This window comes from Coloeus monedula, assembly GCF_965178545.1.
Source record: "Coloeus monedula genome assembly, chromosome: 10".
Lineage (NCBI taxonomy): Eukaryota > Metazoa > Chordata > Aves > Passeriformes > Corvidae > Coloeus > Coloeus monedula.
The window spans coordinates 11,298,632-11,317,618 of NC_138790.1; the positions used below are offsets into that span (position 1 = coordinate 11,298,632).

The window sequence follows — 18,987 nt, forward strand, 5'->3', positions numbered from 1 at the left end:
ATTAATTTTATGTAAAACTAGCTGTTATAGTAGAGCAGAAAATACTGCTTAAAGAAAACAGTACTCAAAAGTATTGGTCAAGTTCATTTCAGTTAAGATTTGAAACATAGCTGGCTTCATTTTTTTTAGCTATGTAACAAAATTTATATAGCTGCTCAATATTTTCAACTATCTGACAACTGTTTAATCTGCCCTTTCTCTTGATATACAATTAATCCAATAGTAGCAAGATCCCTCTAACAATAGAGGTATTATTATGAGACATTATTTTTCATGCCACATAGTCCTCACATACTTAATAGGACTGTACGTTATGAGTGATACAACTGCCAAAATGGTATGACATTACCTACTATCAGCACTGTGTGTATCTGTGTATCACACAGAATGCCCAGAGATCATTAACACATCTCAACTGAACTGCAAATCTTCACATGCCTGATGAGCTGCATTACTGTCCAGTCCCAAGTAAAATATTCAGTCTCAACTGAGTATCTTAAAATGACCAAAGTACGAACTAGTTAATATTTGTAATTTTGTATTTTACCTTTACTATCAAACTCAGCTGATAGAAAATGTAAAATTGCATATACTTTCCAAACTGATGAAAACAACCTTGAGACAAATGAAATATAAGTAAAAAAGGGCAGCAGTAAAAGCTGTCATATTTAAAATAAAAGTTAGTATGAGTGAGGTTCTAAAATGGTCTTAATGCCCTTCTGTGTAGCAAAAACTGAGACAGCACAGCACCTGTAAAAGTGTATTCAAAGCTTATTTCAAATCCTTTATCAATTAACAGGTACCACTTTCAAATATTATCACATTAAAGATTTCCTGGGAAGATAAAATCAATTTTTCTTGTAAAAGATAAGCAAAAGAGGCTTTGATCAGTAACCAAATTTCTTCAACATGTTTATTAGTCTGTTCAGTCTTCGGGCAACTTCATGTCATAAGCTGTAGCAAATGCTCCGATCACCAAAGTTACTCCATCCTGGGAGACTTTCAGACACCCCTGTTTGTTTCAGAGACTTACTCCCTACTTTGAACCTCTCCACAACAGAACTCCCAACTCTGCAGGCCATTTGAAAGGTTCAGCTGGTAAATATACCAAGGCCTTTTTGCATCCTTAATTTGTAGTGAAGTTTCTCTCCTGTAGATTTGAGGCTAGTGAAAAGAGAACATGTTAAATTCCTGCTTCAAATTAAACAGTGATCATGATAAAATGGTTATCCAGAATGTGTCCTCTAGGACACTACCTGGAGCAAGAGGACTATATAATGTCTTGGGTATCTTCTGTCTCTCTAGGTGTGCCATTGCCAGGGTGAAAACCACCACCACATAAAGGTGCAGTATCAGGCACATGCTGCTGAGTTACCTTCAGCAGAGTGATTGGACAGAATCAGGTTTAAGTCCTGTCAGAGCTCTGTCTGGGAGCACTGCAACAGTGCCTGCTCAGCCCAGCAAAAACCTCCAGGCTATCAAGTGCACCTAAGTCAAGGAGCCTTCAACAAAAGGGCAATAGGTGGACATTATACCCAGGCAGATGTTGATGAAACTAAAATCCCTCAGTGAGAACAAAGTGTAGAATACCAGTGACTGAGGCACAAACTTCTGTCCAGAGTGCCGGACTGAAAGCCTTTCTGCCCAGCCTTGGAGAGAGAACCTTCTTGCTAATGAGCATTTTCTTTAGCAGTGACTTTGTGATGACAGAGAAAAATTACAAGCTGAATACAGGCGTTAAAGCAAAGCAATTGTTTAACATATCCTGTAACTGCAGGATCTTACCTTACAGCAGGAGGAGGAGTGTAGGAAATCTCGTCGAGGGACTTTATATTGGAATCTTGGCACTACAGCCTGGCACATTACTAGAAATCAGCAGACAGACTTGCTTCTGCACTTCATTTAAGGATTCACATTAAAGAAGGTTCAGGAGAATTGGAAAGATACCCAGAGGGAAAAAAAAAATTGCCAAGATGTAGCACAGGTTGAAGGACAGAATGTAACAGAAGAACAAGAAAAATGGCACATTAAGATAAGGCTGAAAAGTAAATGAGATGGAGTCTGAACACAGCTAGAGTAGATGCTCCAACTCAGGGTACATGATTGAAGGAAATGGTGTATGATTTGACCTTCTGTGTTTCAGCACAACAAAAAGTGAATTATAGTTCTTCAGCCCTCTTTGAATGATGTTAAATGTATAAACATTTCTTATCTCCAGTGTGTGTGGAATACAAATCACCCACAGCTTGAACTTAATATTATTCTGAAATTAAAATGTTTAATCATTTTACATTTTGGAAGCTGATTTACACATAATCCTTAGAAAAGTACAGTAATTTAATATTAGTAATAAGAAAATATATAAGAATAATTAACTACACATTTCTCTAATTATAATTTATTTGCTTAAAAAATACAAAAGTAATTGATGGCTTCAAAAATAGACTTTTTACTCCCTTTTAGCTAATAATAATAGGATTTAAGAATGGCCTTCAAAATACTAATAGTACAGATTTTTACAAGTTAGATAGCATACCTGGAACTAGTTTTAATGTATCTGTGCTGGCCACACCAGATAAGATTGCATTTGGTATTTATAAAATTTTTAAAAATTGAGCTACAAGCTAGCTACAAAGTATCAGCTACAAAAATCCTGGATTTTTTAAATGTAGTGTTGAAAACCTACTTACTTTTGTATTTCATCTAAATCTAGTGCACAAAAAATGTGATCACAGCACTCAGCATCAACCAAAGGGTGGTAACAGGCTACTACCAAAAAAATGTCTTTGTACACAATTGAGTTCATCACAACCCAGCCCCAACAATCATTTTGTTTCCCAAAAATGCCTAGGGGACTAAATGTGCCTTTTACCCTTCCTTGATGATTAACATACCGAAGATTTTAAAGATCCGAAGGGAGGCGAGTTGCTCAGCAGAAAACCCATCACAGTTAAAACAGCCCATGTGCATTACATGGTAGGAGTTGAGCAGCTGGGCCACCCAAAGGAGGTCACTGAAGGGACACAAATGCTGCAGCTGGACCACAGCTGCCACAGGGACGATGGGAAGGTTCATTACAGTATGGTAAGTAATCCAGCAGCAGGGGGGTAACTGAAATACCACGCAACTTATAATACACCATCACAAATTTCAGTTATGGTTTTTTACTGTCCTGTTAATGTCAAGATGTTACAGAATATGAATTAAACTGTCCTAATTCTTCTAAAATTAAAATGCCAATTTCTACCAGTGTGGTGAGTGTTTCATTGCTTGTAGCCATGCATCCATAGCAGGTTTGTATTCCTCTGAATCCTTTTGGGGCTCAAACACTGCTTCTATTCGCCTTAGCTTCTTTAGTTGCTCTTTGTCAGTCCAAAATCCTATAAACAGAAAATTCATTCTCCAGCTCAACTGCAAATATGTTCTTTTTGAGTTGTTTTAATCTATTTCCAATCCAAAGCAGAAACACAGTAAGAAGTCATGACAGCCTTTCTTTACTCTACCAACAACTTTCTCAGAGGGAAGCATATTTTTAACATTGTGAAAATCCTTTCCAATAGGATCCACTTGTTTGGAATCCTGACAACAGTGCATCTGTTTAACTGGGACAGTTTCCAAGGAACAGCTCTGGTACACTGAAGTTCCCTTAGGTTTCATCCACAAAGCGCTTTTAGTTGCAGGTCCTTCTCAACAAAGAAGGACCACAGAAACCAATACTTAGCTGCTTTCCTACTGTCTTAAAATTTGTATAAATGGCAAGAAACAGCTGGTGCTACAAATTCCTATTAATTTATGTTATTAAATCATTCTCATCTGTCAAGGGTCTCAACTTTCTTACACTTTTACTTGCTGAATAAGTCTTACCCAAGCATATCGTTTTTACCTTCATCTGTGTTATTTACATATCAAAGCACTTCAACAAAAACATGTTTTGTAGGTGCACATTAAGCAAAAGCATCAACAGTTTGTAGCTTTAAGTCTGGTTAACAATATGAAACAATTCTGTGTGAGTAGAGTTGTTTTTCCTGTCAATAATTTATTTCATACTTCCATTCCTGTGAAAGCCTCAAAGGATAAAGGCTGTGTTCACAGAGCACAGGACACAGCTTCAGTGGGAATGTCAGGGCTGCAGGTGAGCACGGTGGCTCCCTGGCCACATGGTCCATCTCCAGCTAGCACCACTCAGGCAGCACCAGTATGGGAATGGACATGGGAGTGCCTTGGTCAAGGAACAGCAGGCAGAAAAGACAGGATTCACCTTTCTTCTCTAGTAATACATCCTTCTAATTGTACTGTACAGAGAAACATAAACACTCTTTACCATAGGTCCCCACAAAAATGGCTGAAGTTATCCTTTGGGGGGGATTTTACAATTATTTGAAGTTATGCCCTTTTTTTGTCTGATCTCTTTTCTATTGTATTTACAACACACATTATAAAGGGGGGCAAAAAGCCTTTTTAATGTCTACATACCTGAAGCAAGGCCTGCTAGAAAAGCTGCACCAAGACTAGACATGTCTGCATTTGCAGGTTTTTCTATTTTCTTATTAATTAAATCTGACGTCATCTGCATGACAAAACTATTATTACTGACACCTCCATCAGCTCTATAGGGAGAAGGGAAGAAGTAGTTAAAAAAAAAATGTGTTAAGTGCTTATTGCCAACATTTCAGAAATCATGTTCAGAAAATACCAACTTTTGGTATTTCACACTTATGCATAAATCTTCTGTCACTCATGCACAAATGCATTTCCACTTTATGGGTAAATTTAGAGACCAGAACAAGGTGCCAAAAAAAACCCCAAACCACCAAAACCAAACCAAAACAACCCAAAACCACCTTTATAAACTGGGGTAGGAATGACAGACAGGGACAGACGACACTATCAAAAGCTCTGAAAGCTCTGTCTTTTAGAACTATACAACATCTTGGCTGAAATGTTAGGGTTTATAACAGAACCTTTACATAGTTACCACCACAATATGACAACAGCCAAAACCATTACACTAAATAAACCCTTTCAGGTGTTCTCAGGTCTGGAAAAATACCTTTTTCTTTACTACCAAATTTTTGTATTAGTTAGCTAAAATGCCTTCACAGTTGCTTCTTTTTAGGAGGAAATTCAGAATGACACTTCCATCTGTCTGTTTTCCTAATCTGAGACCAACCTAATGGAGAAAACTAGAACTTATCAATGCTGTTCTTTAATTGTCTGAGATTTAAAAGTAATCACTCTTGCAAACAAAAGTAACTATAACAAAAAGCAATCTTCGAAATGTCCTAGATAGGTTCATTATGTTCTTGTACTCCAATACCAGCCATGTGTGGAGCTGTTGCTCTATCAAATGTGGTGCAAAGAAGACATCTGCTGTTTCTTGCTACAGAAAGCGTTGGGTAATAAAACTCATTAGTTACAGGACAGTCGACTAAAGCTGAGAGTTCTTTCTCTGGACTTTCCTTGACGGTGTTGAGACAAGCAAAGAGAAGTAACAGAAATCTAGAGGACTAATAAAAACAATGCCCAGAGACCAGGAAGGAACAAGGAATACAGGACAATGGCTAAAAAAGGGATAAATTAATTTATGGAGTAAAAACAACAACAAAAAATCAAAAGTAATTGACAAATGCAAAAGATGTGAGGACGTAAGGATGGTAGAGCAGCTTACATCCCTACTGAGAACCCCACTGAATGTGTCCCATTATGTTTTAACATTTAATCCACAAGCTGAATTGCTACTGATGCTAGTTAAGTAATACAGACACTATATAAAACTGCAATTTTATATCAATGAATAAAAAAGAACATGATCATATAATTTAAAGTTTACATTGCAATGTAAATGGAATCAGAATTCTAATGCTCCCTAAGCTGTATTTCCACACTTCCCATATTTTAAGAGTTTTTAAGAGTTTGCACTCTTAATGTGACTTTTCAAATCTTGGATGAAATTTTCTGTGTAAAAAAGTCTCCTAAGTAATCAAAGTTCTGATACTTTTCATGTTCTCCTCTTCATTAAACCCCTAACCCCAGCTGTTTCCATCACCTTGGCCTAGTCTTTCCATATACATGATGGAAAGCAGAAACTTTTACCTTCTCCCACTTTGTACTCTCACTTTTCTTCCACTGAGAGTCTGATTTCTGCCTGCATGCCTGCCAGTCTATTCTTCCTTTGCAGAGGCACAGGAGGGATGGGAACGCCTGCCTCTCCTCCTGACTGCAGTGCCATGCTGGCCCGTCTGCCCGAGGGAGGAACTTTGTTGCAGAGCTTTCTGAGCCTCAGACGGCTGGAGCGTCTGACCAACTGGTGTGCTCAAGGAAAGTCTCTACCAAAATGTGAAATGTAGTCTTCCAGCAATGTTTAACTCAGCTAAATTTTTCCCAAATGTCACAAAAGCATATTCTAGGGATTACAGTTACTGCACTGTATTTGATATGGTTCTTCAAAGATTAAAGCAAAACCAATGTCTTAACAATTGAACTGTAAAACTATTCCCCCTCTTTCCCTCACAAACAGAACCAGTTTAACCAATCTTTTTAAAAAATAGTCTGTGAAAAACCTAGCACATAAAATGTCAGTATGAAAGAACTATGACAAAGGATAGAATGACCTTTGGGGTAGGCATAGCTGTATGCACTCTAGCGCTACCTGAAAGCATGGATTCGCCTTCTTTTTAATTATTGTTTTAATAATTAGAGCAATTCATTACTCACCTGCTAACAATCACCAGTGCCAATAGCTGTGCATAGACTCTACTGCTGCTTAAGTTACATTAACATTTGACTTGGAAATCATCTACTTCTAAACAACAGAATTCTTACAGTATGATAAAATGCATAATAAAGCTCACACCTATTTAAAATCAAACTCTCATACATGAAATTTAAAAGTTACAGGGAACTTACCGAATAGTTCGAAGAGGAATGTGCACCTTCTTCGCAATTATATCATAAAGCAGTTTGTTTCTTTAAAAAAATGTTTAGTTGAATTAAGCATTATATAGTCCACAAAGTGTTTTCAGTATCTACATAGAAAATAAATGCAAGGCAAGAAAAGCCTCAGTTCTGTCAGAACTTCTGAAATAGCTAAAAAGTTTCTAGAATGCATAAATAAAAAACCCCAAGCCCACTGAAACTGGTCTTTGGTCTTTGTCTTCATTACAAAGGCACAAGTATGGCTATATCATGGTCCATTCTATGGCAAGTCACTGTAGAAGGTTCATTTTTCCCACTGAAAGTTACTGATAGGTTTCTAGGGATAGAATTGTTGATGTAACAAGTGGCTTAGAGTGAGGAAAGTAGGCCAACAGAGTGCTAATTGGAGTTTATCCAGCTGTTCAGTAAGGGGAATATCTGAAGGCTTTAATTTTGACTTTTTCCTGAAGCCATTTCATTTAACGGGAGAAAATCTAAACACAAAGGATCTCTACTTGTTTCTAGTTATTTGTAAGCAGTATTTGAACGAGATGATATTCTTAACATCCCTTAACATCCTTTTCAAGAGACCCATGTGTCAGTTCAGGAATTGCAGCGCAGAAAGAAGATGCATTAGAAACCAGTTGCAGCAATTCAGAATGCCGCCCTCCTCCAGACATCCTTTTTGGGCTTTTTGCAGGAGATTTCTCTGCCCAAAGCAAAGCTGTTGACTACATGGAAGGAACCACATCAGTGCTCCCTAACTGGCCACAGTGCAGCGTGAGCCAGGCTCAATCCATACTCAACTCCAATCTGAGGCATATGGGGGATTGGCAAGGCAGTGAGCTACTGATGTGGTATCAGCAGTGACCAGCAGTGGTATCTTTAGCCTTCACAGATCTGGAAGCTGCTGTCCATTCATATCTTTGAAGATGTTTAAGAGGCCTGTTACTTTGTTTTATAAAACACCAAAATTTCAAACTTTAAACAAAATCTAATATAAAACTTACAGCTTCAGGGATACTTTAAACACAGCTAGAGAGGACTACAGCTTCTGACAAAACTCTTGTCAAGAGAGCAAGGACAAACTTTAAACAGAAAACACTTTTAGAACATGCAGAAAACAACATAATTTAAGAATCTCTATATGGTTACTTAATGACAAAAACTCTGAACTAACAAATATACACAAGTTTATTTGCAAAGTGTTAAAAAAAAAAAGGAAGCAGCTAAAATGCCTTTAAAACTCCTTTCCAGTGTAACAGTAGTGTTTTGTACGAACTGCAAAGTCCATGTATCCATTTAACACTGCTGATCTAAATAAAAGCAAACGTAAGAAAATATAAGCCAGATAATTTAGCAAACAGTACCTGAAAGCTACAGATTCCAACATAGCTCGAACAAGATGGTTTCTGTTAGTGGAAGGTTTCAGACCCATGAAAGAGGCACATAAATATGGGTCACACCCAGAAACCTGGAGAAAAGATGTCACCATGAGTTCAGTGAATTGTATTTGAAGGCTTTTGAGAAAGAAATTAAAGAGTAAGAAAAAAATAACTTACGAAAATTACAGGCAGCATAGTGAAAGAAGAAAATTGAAAACAGCATGTAAGAGGTATATAGTGTTATTTTAGCTAACTCAGTGAACAGTTTAAATTACTTCTTTCAACAGCAAAATGCTTAAGTGACTTCTTCCAAATCAGACGAACTAAAAAGACTAATCCACATAATTTCCCTTTAAAATACATTTAAAGTGTACACTAAGTGCCTAGGACAGCGCATACTGATATTACTGATCTTATTGCTGTTCTCTAACAAGGTTTCACTCACGCCCCCTCCTGAACTACTGAAAGAAAGATGAATTGACTTTTAAAAGTAATACTGAAAAGGCCAATAATACTTTTTATTGGTGTATACAACAGCCTGTTATCAGTGACACTGAAGGAAACTGGGCTATCTGGAGAAGAAATTTAATTCTTTTTTGCTTTGTTCCTTAGCATACAGAACTCAGACAAAGGTAAGGTTAAAGATGTTGAGTTTCTTCAGAAAAAAACACTAGTCCTGGGAATGATCAAACTGAGCATGGTAGACAAATGAAGATTTAAAAAAACTCAAACTTTTAGAAACACATTGAGAGATGAGCTGGTATACACTGAAACCAAATAGTTATTAAGACTTCTAAGATAAAAGTCTATTATACTGAGTTTGATCATTCCCAGGAGAAGTGCTTAACTGTTATCATTGCTTTTCACAATACCAGGACTTGCAATCTTGCTAATACTTAAGTACTTTAAAATATTCTGATGAATTACAACCTACACCTTGAAACAAGTCAGAATAAAATGAATTATTTTAGAACAGTGCTTAGAACAGTTGTCTTGATGAAAGCTCTGCACTTCATAGCAGAGAAGCTGTGACATTGGTTTGTGTCTCTGCAGGCATTGCCTGTGTTACTGGAAACAAATAATTTCATTTATCTGTCCTACACTAATTTTCCTATTTGGTAGGGTTTTTCTCAAGGGGGAGATGGCATTTAACCATTCTGATATGACAACAGTCTTCACATAGCATGATGAGCAACAGACAATAACCACCACAGCAGTACAGAATAAATACTGTGATAAGATGTAAATTATTACCTTTAAAAGTGTAAAAATTAATTTTAATTGGGTTATTAATATATATTCTTGACTATATTATTAATAATAATTTTACCTGCAAACCTGGAATGAAACAAACACCTTGAGAATCAGCAATACTCTGTGCCATTTCTGCTGTTTCATCTATGTTGGTGAAAAGTCCTGTAAAAATACATAGGTTGTGTGATGTTATTATTTCCTTCAATTTCTTCATCTTGTCTCACTAAGGGAAAAAAATCGTCAGACTACTCCTTTTGTAGTATTTTCAAACTACATGTTCCAAGGGAAACAATCACTTCTCTACTTCATGTCCATCAGCCACATTAATAATCCCTAACTCTTCAGATGAAGGATAAACTCAAAAGGATCCTTTCCTATCTGTTGTACTGTAGCCCTTTAATCTTCACATCCTGTATAAGGTCATTAGCTTTCCAAATAGACATAAATTGGAATTAAAAATGATAAAGGCATAAAACTTTAGATTCATAAAATATAACATATTTTTCCCCCCAAAGATGATGTTACTCTCAGCCCAACCATGAAACAATTACAGAGAAAGACCTTAACACCCATATTTTATCAGCACCCTTAGGATCTTTACAAGTGACACATAAGGTAATCACCTCTTATCACAATAATGCCTCTTGGATAGACACTGCTTTTATTCTCTGTCCAGCCAGTTGTCTCCTTTCATAACTCTACAGACATTCCTCTTTAGCTTGTTCTTCACCCACATACAACTCTTGTACTAACACCCATCTTCCACAGCTGTGACTAATAATGTCCTTATGTGGCCACATAACACGATTTTACAGAAGACTAGAGGTCTCCTGTACATGAGAACTATTGCTTTTTCTTGTCCAAAAAAGTGAATTCTCATATTAAAGTTAAATTAGGTTAATCTAGCTCAACTTACCTTTGAAAAACCCATCTTGGTAACTTATAAGGAGTTTCAATTTACCTTTGTAACCTTTATAAATTTGTGGGAGAACTATGGATTCTACCGTGCTCAGACTAATAAACCTAAATCACATTTTTTCCTTCTTGTTGTCTTTGCTGTTACTGAATTACACATACAGCACCTCTACGCCAGGACAGAAAATCAAAAATTAAGGAAGACTGACTTCATGTTGAAATTACACATACTACTCCTTCAAAATTCTTAGAAGTTATATGACTCCACTAAAAGAAGTCCCTAAACTAAGTCTGCCTTGCTGCAGAAATTACTATTTCCAAACTTTTACCACTATTATGTCTCCTCTTCATCCATGTTGAGCCTCACCGCTGTTATTGAGGCCATTAGCTTACCTTGTGTTTTGGCCCAATTCCTTCTAAAGAGCTAAAGTTTTTCCATTCTCTAAAGCTGATAAAAGTTTCTGAATTTTGCTTCTCGCAATAATATTTTCAGAAAAAAAAGGCCTTACTTGTTACAGAGTTTAAAGCAGCTTGCCTTTTATTTGCCCCATTTCTAAAACTTCCCCCGCTTTCTTTTTCTGTGGTAGCAACTGTAGGTCATGACCATTTTACTACTGACTAGCAAAAAATCCTTTATACTTCTGCATATACCAATCATATCCATTTTAAGTATAAGTAAGTTCCATATGGATAACTCTCCATTTTAATTATGGAATCTGAAGTAGCAAGCTTATATATGTAGCACTGACACTTGAGTCTGCAGCACTGACCTGTGTGTTGAACTGAGTCATTTCCTCCAAAGCCTAATGGCTTTTACTCTCTAGGCTTAGTCAAATTTTGGGCGATGAAGATGTGAGGACCAACCTGAGTCATACTTAACCCTCAGGGGCACATACCACAGCACATGCATGTACTTATGCATCTAAAGCTGACAGCTTCAAGAAATGTGGGATTTTGTGGTGAGCTACACATGAGGAAAACCTTTCCCAGACAATCCAAAGTTTGAGATGCTAATTGCTTTTTTCTCATCCTAGTAAAAATGTACTAAATTTCTGAGTAAGCCAAGAAAATTTTTAAGTCCTAATTAGAACACTGAGAACAGCTGTCCTATAAACAATCAGTGGGTTTGAACATCAACTACTATAGAGGTAGTATTTTCTTAAGTCTGTCATTACACTGGAATGCAAAACCTTTCATTTCAAAGTAGTAACAACAGCCAAAAGGCACATTACTTTCATGTGAAACAACATACTGTTGCTTGAAAAGTTCTTCATGTTATTTTCATATAAATCAAACCTGTTATCAGTTCTGAGATGTATAGTTCAAGACCTCTCAAAAGCATTACAGCAAGTCCTTGTGGAGTCAGGAGGTTTGTCACACTCAAGAGAAAGCAGGTGAGGAGTAAAATGTTTTAGGAAAATAAAAGCCTAGTTAGGCAGGAGGGTCTGAGGCAGAGACTGAAAAGGAGATGATTGTGCAAACCAAACTCCCTGCAGCAAACACACTCAGCAGAGCACCAACAAGACTGTGCATTTCTGCTGTCCAAAGTATGTAGACTAGTTTCTTCAATTATGAATAATAACATCAAATCCAGTAACATAACTATGAACCCATAAAACAGCTTCTTAAGCAGTTACATATTTCACCCTCTATAAAATTAAAGAACTTACCTATATCCTGAGCCCATTTTATGGCAGTGCCAATGTCCGATATAGAACCTTCAGTTAAGTAAACAACTTCTTCCCCAATCTTCCAACCAATCAGTGGATATAGACCTTAATGATTTTCCATGAAACAGAACACTCAGTTAAATGAAATGTTTCCAGAAAAACATATACAAGAATTCCCCACAATAAATCCACCTAAAAAATAAATAGACTGTATTCAATTCCTTTGTAGAATTTAAGCTAAAAAAAGTCAGTGATAGAGGTTAACTGTGTTTTTAAAACTTTAATGATGGGATTACAAGAGAATTGAGGAACAGGTTGTTAGACAAAAGTTAACCTAAAAGAATTGCAATCAAATTACAAAAAAAGCCACCTTTGAACAGCTATCTGCGCCTGCTTTTATTTTCTTATATAAAGATTGTGCGTACCTAAAAATTTATCAGTGTTTTTCTATTTGTTTTAAGTCCATCCAACTTTCCCCAAGGGTTTCTATAAAGTAAGAGTGTTTTTCCCCAAAATATAGAACATGAAGGCTTGACTTTCAGATGGGAAACACAAAACTGAAACAGACATAAACACATAAAAAAAGCAACACAAACTTAGAGCACAGATCTTAGGCACAGAAGAGGATGAAAGTGATGTAATTTTTAATTCCCTTTTTAATATGCAATGCTTCCTCACATAGAAAGCAAAAAAGAAAACAAGTTTCACCTGCAAATGGCTTTTCAGGTCACTAGATAAGAACCCAAGTAGGGGTTCTGCAACAACAACACCAGCCAAGCACAGTAACTGCTGGAGTGAAGAATGCACCCGGACTTCATGGAACCCTGCTCAGGATTCAGAGATCATGGGTAATGCAACACAGGTAAATGAGTCCCAGTTTACCTTTACAAGGACCAGAAAAACATCAGAAGGATCTAGGGGTTCTTTTGTGCTTTCTCAAAGTGACTTTGCTGATATGTATGTTTCTCACAGAATCATCTCGAGTTTGCTTGCCTGTGTCGAAATGAGTTGCACGGTAGTACCAGTGCAATTGCAGAAACTTGTGTTACTGCTGGAGGCACTCTGGCTTACCGTACAAAACAATCAGCAGCACTGACTAAAGTCTGTGTGTTTGTCTCTTGAAAGGGGAATGTAATATACATAACTCCAGATCATCAGTGCAGGTGTCCCTTGAAATCTTTATTTTTTACCAAAGAAACAGCCACAAATAAAAAGGTCCAAAAAATTAATTGAGCCAAAGATCCTAAAGAAGAGCAGCTAATTAGAGACAAAGACATCCACCCATCATGTGGCCTTCCTGAAGATGCTCACACTAGAGTCTCCAGTACTGTAACATAACTCTACCTCTATGGAATGGATCCGCATGACACTTGACCAGAGGTACTAAGAACCCTCAGACGACCAGAGGCAGCTTTTAAATCTATTCAACATGATTCCATCATTGAATTGTGAGAAGTGCTACTACTGAAGGAACTACTTTATTTCTTTTTTTTAAACTGTTATATGTAGGAGCTAAATGTAGACCAGAAACTAGAACAGCAGCTAATGAACATCTTGCACAAGGATGCTGTAGGAATTCATCTTGCAGTCTTAAATACATATGTCAACTTTAAAGATTGAACACACTACATTTCATGCCCAGGGCACTGGGAAAGCCAGGTACTTAACTTGTCGCACTAACCATACGCCACAACAGCCGAAGAACATAAGGAAAATAATTTTAACATAAGTAACAGCCTAAAGCAGTAGAAGTTTCACAGCACTGCCTTAGAAGATTTTAACTCCTATCAGTACACAGTAGCTAAATTGAAAAACCTTACAGCATGTTTTTGCTATTACATTTTAACAGACTACATATGTATGATTTCATAAGAAAAAATATCATCATAATGACATGATTTATTAGCATAAAAAAGCATTTGCATTCGTAGGGAATTCAATGTCTATGCTATTCAGTTCTGACACATCTCTTATATTTGCCAAGGTCATTCAAGACTTGAGCTGGTAAAATTCTCTTTAGCACACTGCTGTCCTCGTTCCCAGCCATACCCCATTTTAAGCATTAGACTCCTGAAATTAGTAACTCTTTAAAATACGACAGACAGAGAGAGACTGTGTAGGCAAACTTACTTCAGTATCATCTTCAGTGCTGTTCTCTTGACAAACAGCTAACTCTGACAAATTAACAAGCTTGACAGACCACAGATGTTCAGAAAGACAAAGTTTTAAACACTAGAAACACACTGGGAAACACATTTATAGTATTTTAAAAAAACCTAATAACTTCTAATCCTGCATTGTTTCATTGCAGGTGCTTCAATGTGCAAGGGCTCAAGGGGAGGAACTTGCAGTGATCCACTGCAGCATTTTGATGTGATGAGCCAGAGGACCAATCCCTTTTTTCTCCATTCCTGTACTGTGTAATACTGCTATGAAGAACAGGTAAAGGAAAAAACAAAACAGTAGGATGCAGGCAACAGATATAATCACTAATGATGCTACTTAATGCTACTTAAGTTCTCTTCCTGAGAAGCTTACTTTAGGATAACCAAAATTTACATTGCTAATTAAAATTTTCCACAGTCTTTTCTCCTGAAGAACTCCCAAGCTGTTTTTCTACATGTATAGACAGAAGGAAAAGTACAGCCCTGTTTTATTCCTTTGTGTACCCTCAGCATTAACAGCTATCAAGGAACAGCTGAAAGAATAAAATCCTCTAAAACCAAAACTTCACTGTCTTACTTCTCCGTGATGCAAAGAGATGCTCTCCAGTATTCACATTCCAGAAACCACCTGTTCCCATTGTCAGTTTAACATCTCCTGGGCGAAAGCAGCATTCTCCAAACATAGCTGACTGCTGATCAGCTACCTGTCAATCCAACAAGAATAATAGGACAAGTTAGCTATTGACTACCAACCTGCAATTCTGTTGGGTTTGCAAGTATCATTGTAAACAGTTCAGAGTTCTGAATACAAGTAACCACTCAGGAACTGAGCATTCAGAGAGGACTCATATACAATTTCTTAAGTATCTGCAGGCCATTAACAACAGTCAGACTTATCCCTGGCATCAAATTACACCAGGTTTGGACACAACGTGAATGTCTGTAGTACTGCTTGCAACACTGAAAAACATTATGGAAACAAAAGAAGTATTTTGTGATTTAATATTTAACAAGGATAAATGGGGCATTTGCAATTCCAGGGAGCAGAACGGAGGAGCTTGGCCTGAATTCCACTTTCTCCAAATAGAAAGTTGAAGTCATGAGTCTTGCCTTTGTTTTTCCTTGATACCCCTCCTGTACAAAATTATTCCATGCTCCATTTTTCCACAATGATGATGCTTATTAAATGTATTTACTTATGTTTTTGCCTTGGTCAAACAGCAGATTTGCTAGATTTAGTCCACAGATCTTTACAGAGAGAGAAATTCGTACTAGCTAGGGGACAGTTTTTTCATTTAGCTGAATTCAAGCAGATTTCGCTCTAAGTCATCACTTTGAGTTTTCTTATCCAAATTCTAACGACTGAGAAAAGAACATGTTACTTGCCACTTATTTTTAGTGAAAAATAAGAAAGAGATAAAAGGTACCACAAGTGGATCTATTAACAAATACTCTTACAGTTGTTCAGTCTTACTGAAGTCAAGCCAGAATGGACTCTTGCATAACTTTATACAGAACAACTGATTTTAAGCTAGACATCCACATTACCAGAGCTTAAGAGTCCTACATTCAGTACTTAATCATTTGGTCACACAACCTTAATGAACCTCAACCTGTAGAAATCCCATCTTGTTATTTTCTCCTCCTTCCCTCTAAGGTTGTAAACTGGGTTTTTGGAGAAAAATTAAACAATCAATTCTACTGTAGTTAAGTCACAAAGAATGAATAGAGAATACTTATGAAACAAGCAAGTACTAAATCAAAGCCAGATAAAGAGAGTATAAACACACAGATTTAAGAAAATACTCTCACTCACCACTGCCATTATTGGAATAGGTACCCCAAATATTTCAGAGTCAGTTGATCCAAAGTTGAAGCTTAAAACAAATCACAACATTAAAATGACCTTTTTGTTAAAATGAAGTCTAGGTACATACAGCCTGGGTCTGGATCACACATAAAAGGTAATGCTACTGATTTATCTTAAAGCAAACATTAGAACTATGACTTTAAGAAATATAGTAAAAAAGTTTTGGACTTGATAGACTTTTATATACAGTGTAACAGTACATAATTTTTTTTTTGTGTACCTGTGTATTATTTGGCCTGTGCAGAGTATTTAGTATTTATTATCATAATTAATTTAGCAATTAATTTAACAGTTATTGTATTCTTTTAATTATGCCTTCATAGTTACCTTGTGTCTTTCACTGGTGGATAAATAGACATTGGAATAGAAAGCAGATTACACAAAGTGGGATTCCAACATTTCTGAAATGAAACGGGAAAAAGCAAAAACATCAGCAACCCTCTGAGAAGCACAATAAATAGCAATAACATTTTCTGGGAACAGCACATACCATAAAGGGTTCAAAAATGCCTGTAGAACTGGCATTTGAGTAATCTGTAGCATACACAGAACCTACCATGAAAAGAAACAGAACCAAGTAAGATTGTTAGACATCCAAATACTTAAAGAGTTTTCTCTAAACATCTCATTGGCCCTCATGAAATATAAACCAAGTGTGCGTATGAGCAAAATCACAATGATACAATGAGCACAGAGACTCTACCTGCTGCTCACTATAACATGCACACATTAATTACTTTATTTCCCCTCATGAACCTGTCTAGAACAGCCAACAGTACCACACCAACTGCATCACTCTCAATCATAATCTGACTCCTCAGGCATTAATCCTCAGGATAGAAACTTGTAATTCTTCCACATTTATAACAATTCTTTGTTCTTTTGTTTCACAGGTACTTTTCGTCAATCAACACTAATTAGCTCTGTTAGTCCTCTTTAAATCTTATACTCTCAGAAAGCTGATTACACTGAATAAGTATTTCCTTTCCAGGCAGGCCCAAAGAATAATGAATTCAGAAGTTCTTTCCGTAACAGTAAATACATCACAATTTTTGTTGAATATACAAAAGCACAAATTCCAAAAAAGCATCTGAATCCTAGGATATATAAATGACAAGTCATGAACATAGTTTCTTAGATTCCGGTGTGCTTTATTGATATTTAAGAGGAACTGTAATGTTCACCTTTAGTCAATCTATACAGTAACCATGTGTCAACTGTTCCAAAGCAGCAGTTGTTTTTTTTGGCAGCTTCTTCAGCCTGGGAAAAAATATACATGCAAAAAAAAAGTATTTACAACTGGGTACAATAAGAGAAGCATACTTACTGATTCCTTTTATAATTTTCTTCATGGTTAATAAGAATGTCCTCAGAAAATAAGTCCCTGATTGTAAACTTTTCTTCTAAAAAGGCCAAGCTGGCTATGTAATTAATATTATCCTACAAGTTCATGCTCGTAACAGAAAATAAGAACACTTTCTTACAGCTGTTACTAAGGAAAGAAAAGTAATTAGTCTTCTACTGTAGGGGCATCATAGCCTTATGAAAAGAAACTTACAGTCATAATTATAACAGTGGTGAAAGAGTGGTGGATAAAAAAAACAAGGTCCTGCATGGTGAGTATTAGAGCAATGAATATAGCAACAAACAGCTCAGAGCTCGTTAGTGCTCCAGATTAATCCAGCACAACTTATTCTGCATGCATTTTCCAATTCACAAAAATGCAAAATGAACTGTACATTATGGTATTATTTGTGAAACTGCAGGACACTAGAATTAATGCAGAGTGGAAAGATAAGAAGGCCCATTGAAAATAAGTAAAATTGTCATGCAAAACTAGAGTGCAAAAAGCTTTAAAACGAAGTACAATCACTAATTGTATAAATGTATCAAGTGAAATAAGATGATTTTATTATGTTGCTTATGTATGAAGAAAGCTTTTTACTACTACACATTTCCAGAATGAGAGAAAAATGTTGTATGAATATAAGTCACCACTTAGTTAGACAGGCTTTGAACATTAACACAGATAAAATTCTTTCTGGTCCTTCTGAGAAGAACAAGCAAGACAAAACTGAAGCAATTACAGCCAATAGTCACAGAATCATAGAATGGCCTGGACTGGAAGGGATCTTGAAGAGTTACAACTCCACTGCCACAAGCAGGGACACCTTCCACTAAACCAGGTCACTCAGAGCCCCATCCAGCCTGGCCCTGAACACTCCCAAGTCACAAGCCACTATTATGACTTAAGAAACCTATTGTTTTTCCCTTTACAGCTTACCTCATGTATGTTTTTAAAAACCCATGACAACTTCATAGAAGTTTGATGTGTTGAAAAAGTAAGAAAACTGGGTGCCAAATATCGATCATTCCCAGTCAAGAAATGAAGCACTGTAAAAATAATATGGATTACCTGTTTCAAAAGAAAACAGTTACTTAATTTTTAATCTTGCCCTTTAAAGGTTACTTATCAATTATCTTTAAAGGATGACAACACAGATGAAAGCGGCTGACATAAGATTCAGATTATGTAAGGATCTTCATATCAACAGACAGCCTTCCTGCAACACACCACATGAAAGAGCAGCTGCTCTAACCAAGGCTGCTTTAGCAAGTTCTGCTGGAGCACTGACAGACACTGCTCTGCACTTCCAACACTGGTCACCTCTATGAGCACAATGCATGATGTGGCTGACAGCATTACATACCATTATTCCAGTGGAAATTCTCCTGCAGCTGACAGGCTCAATCATGATTTAGTAGATTTACCAAAATCTAATTATTAATTGAGTTTTCACAAAAGAAACCCA

The 18,987-nt window shown here is 36.6% G+C and overlaps 1 protein-coding gene across 3 annotated transcripts in view; it reads right to left on the minus strand.

The window, feature by feature from the left end:
- Positions 1–1,268: 1,268 nt before the first annotated feature.
- XRN1 (5'-3' exoribonuclease 1) overlaps positions 1,269–18,987 on the minus strand; it is a 63,896-nt gene continuing 46,177 nt past the window's right edge. For all 3 annotated transcript variants that reach the window (XM_082288168.1, XM_082288169.1, XM_082288167.1), the window contains exons 46-57: positions 18,459–18,590; positions 17,359–17,434; positions 16,665–16,726; positions 16,502–16,575; positions 16,121–16,181; positions 14,882–15,008; positions 12,140–12,244; positions 9,631–9,716; positions 8,286–8,389; positions 6,907–6,966; positions 4,474–4,607; positions 1,269–3,380 (exon numbers count right to left, since the gene is read on the minus strand). In XM_082288168.1, the coding sequence (XP_082144294.1) occupies positions 3,244–3,380; positions 4,474–4,607; positions 6,907–6,966; positions 8,286–8,389; positions 9,631–9,716; positions 12,140–12,244; positions 14,882–15,008; positions 16,121–16,181; positions 16,502–16,575; positions 16,665–16,726; positions 17,359–17,434; positions 18,459–18,590 (1,158 nt within the window). In that variant the 3' untranslated portion in view covers positions 1,269–3,243. The remainder of the gene's footprint in view (positions 3,381–4,473; positions 4,608–6,906; positions 6,967–8,285; positions 8,390–9,630; positions 9,717–12,139; positions 12,245–14,881; positions 15,009–16,120; positions 16,182–16,501; positions 16,576–16,664; positions 16,727–17,358; positions 17,435–18,458; positions 18,591–18,987) is intronic.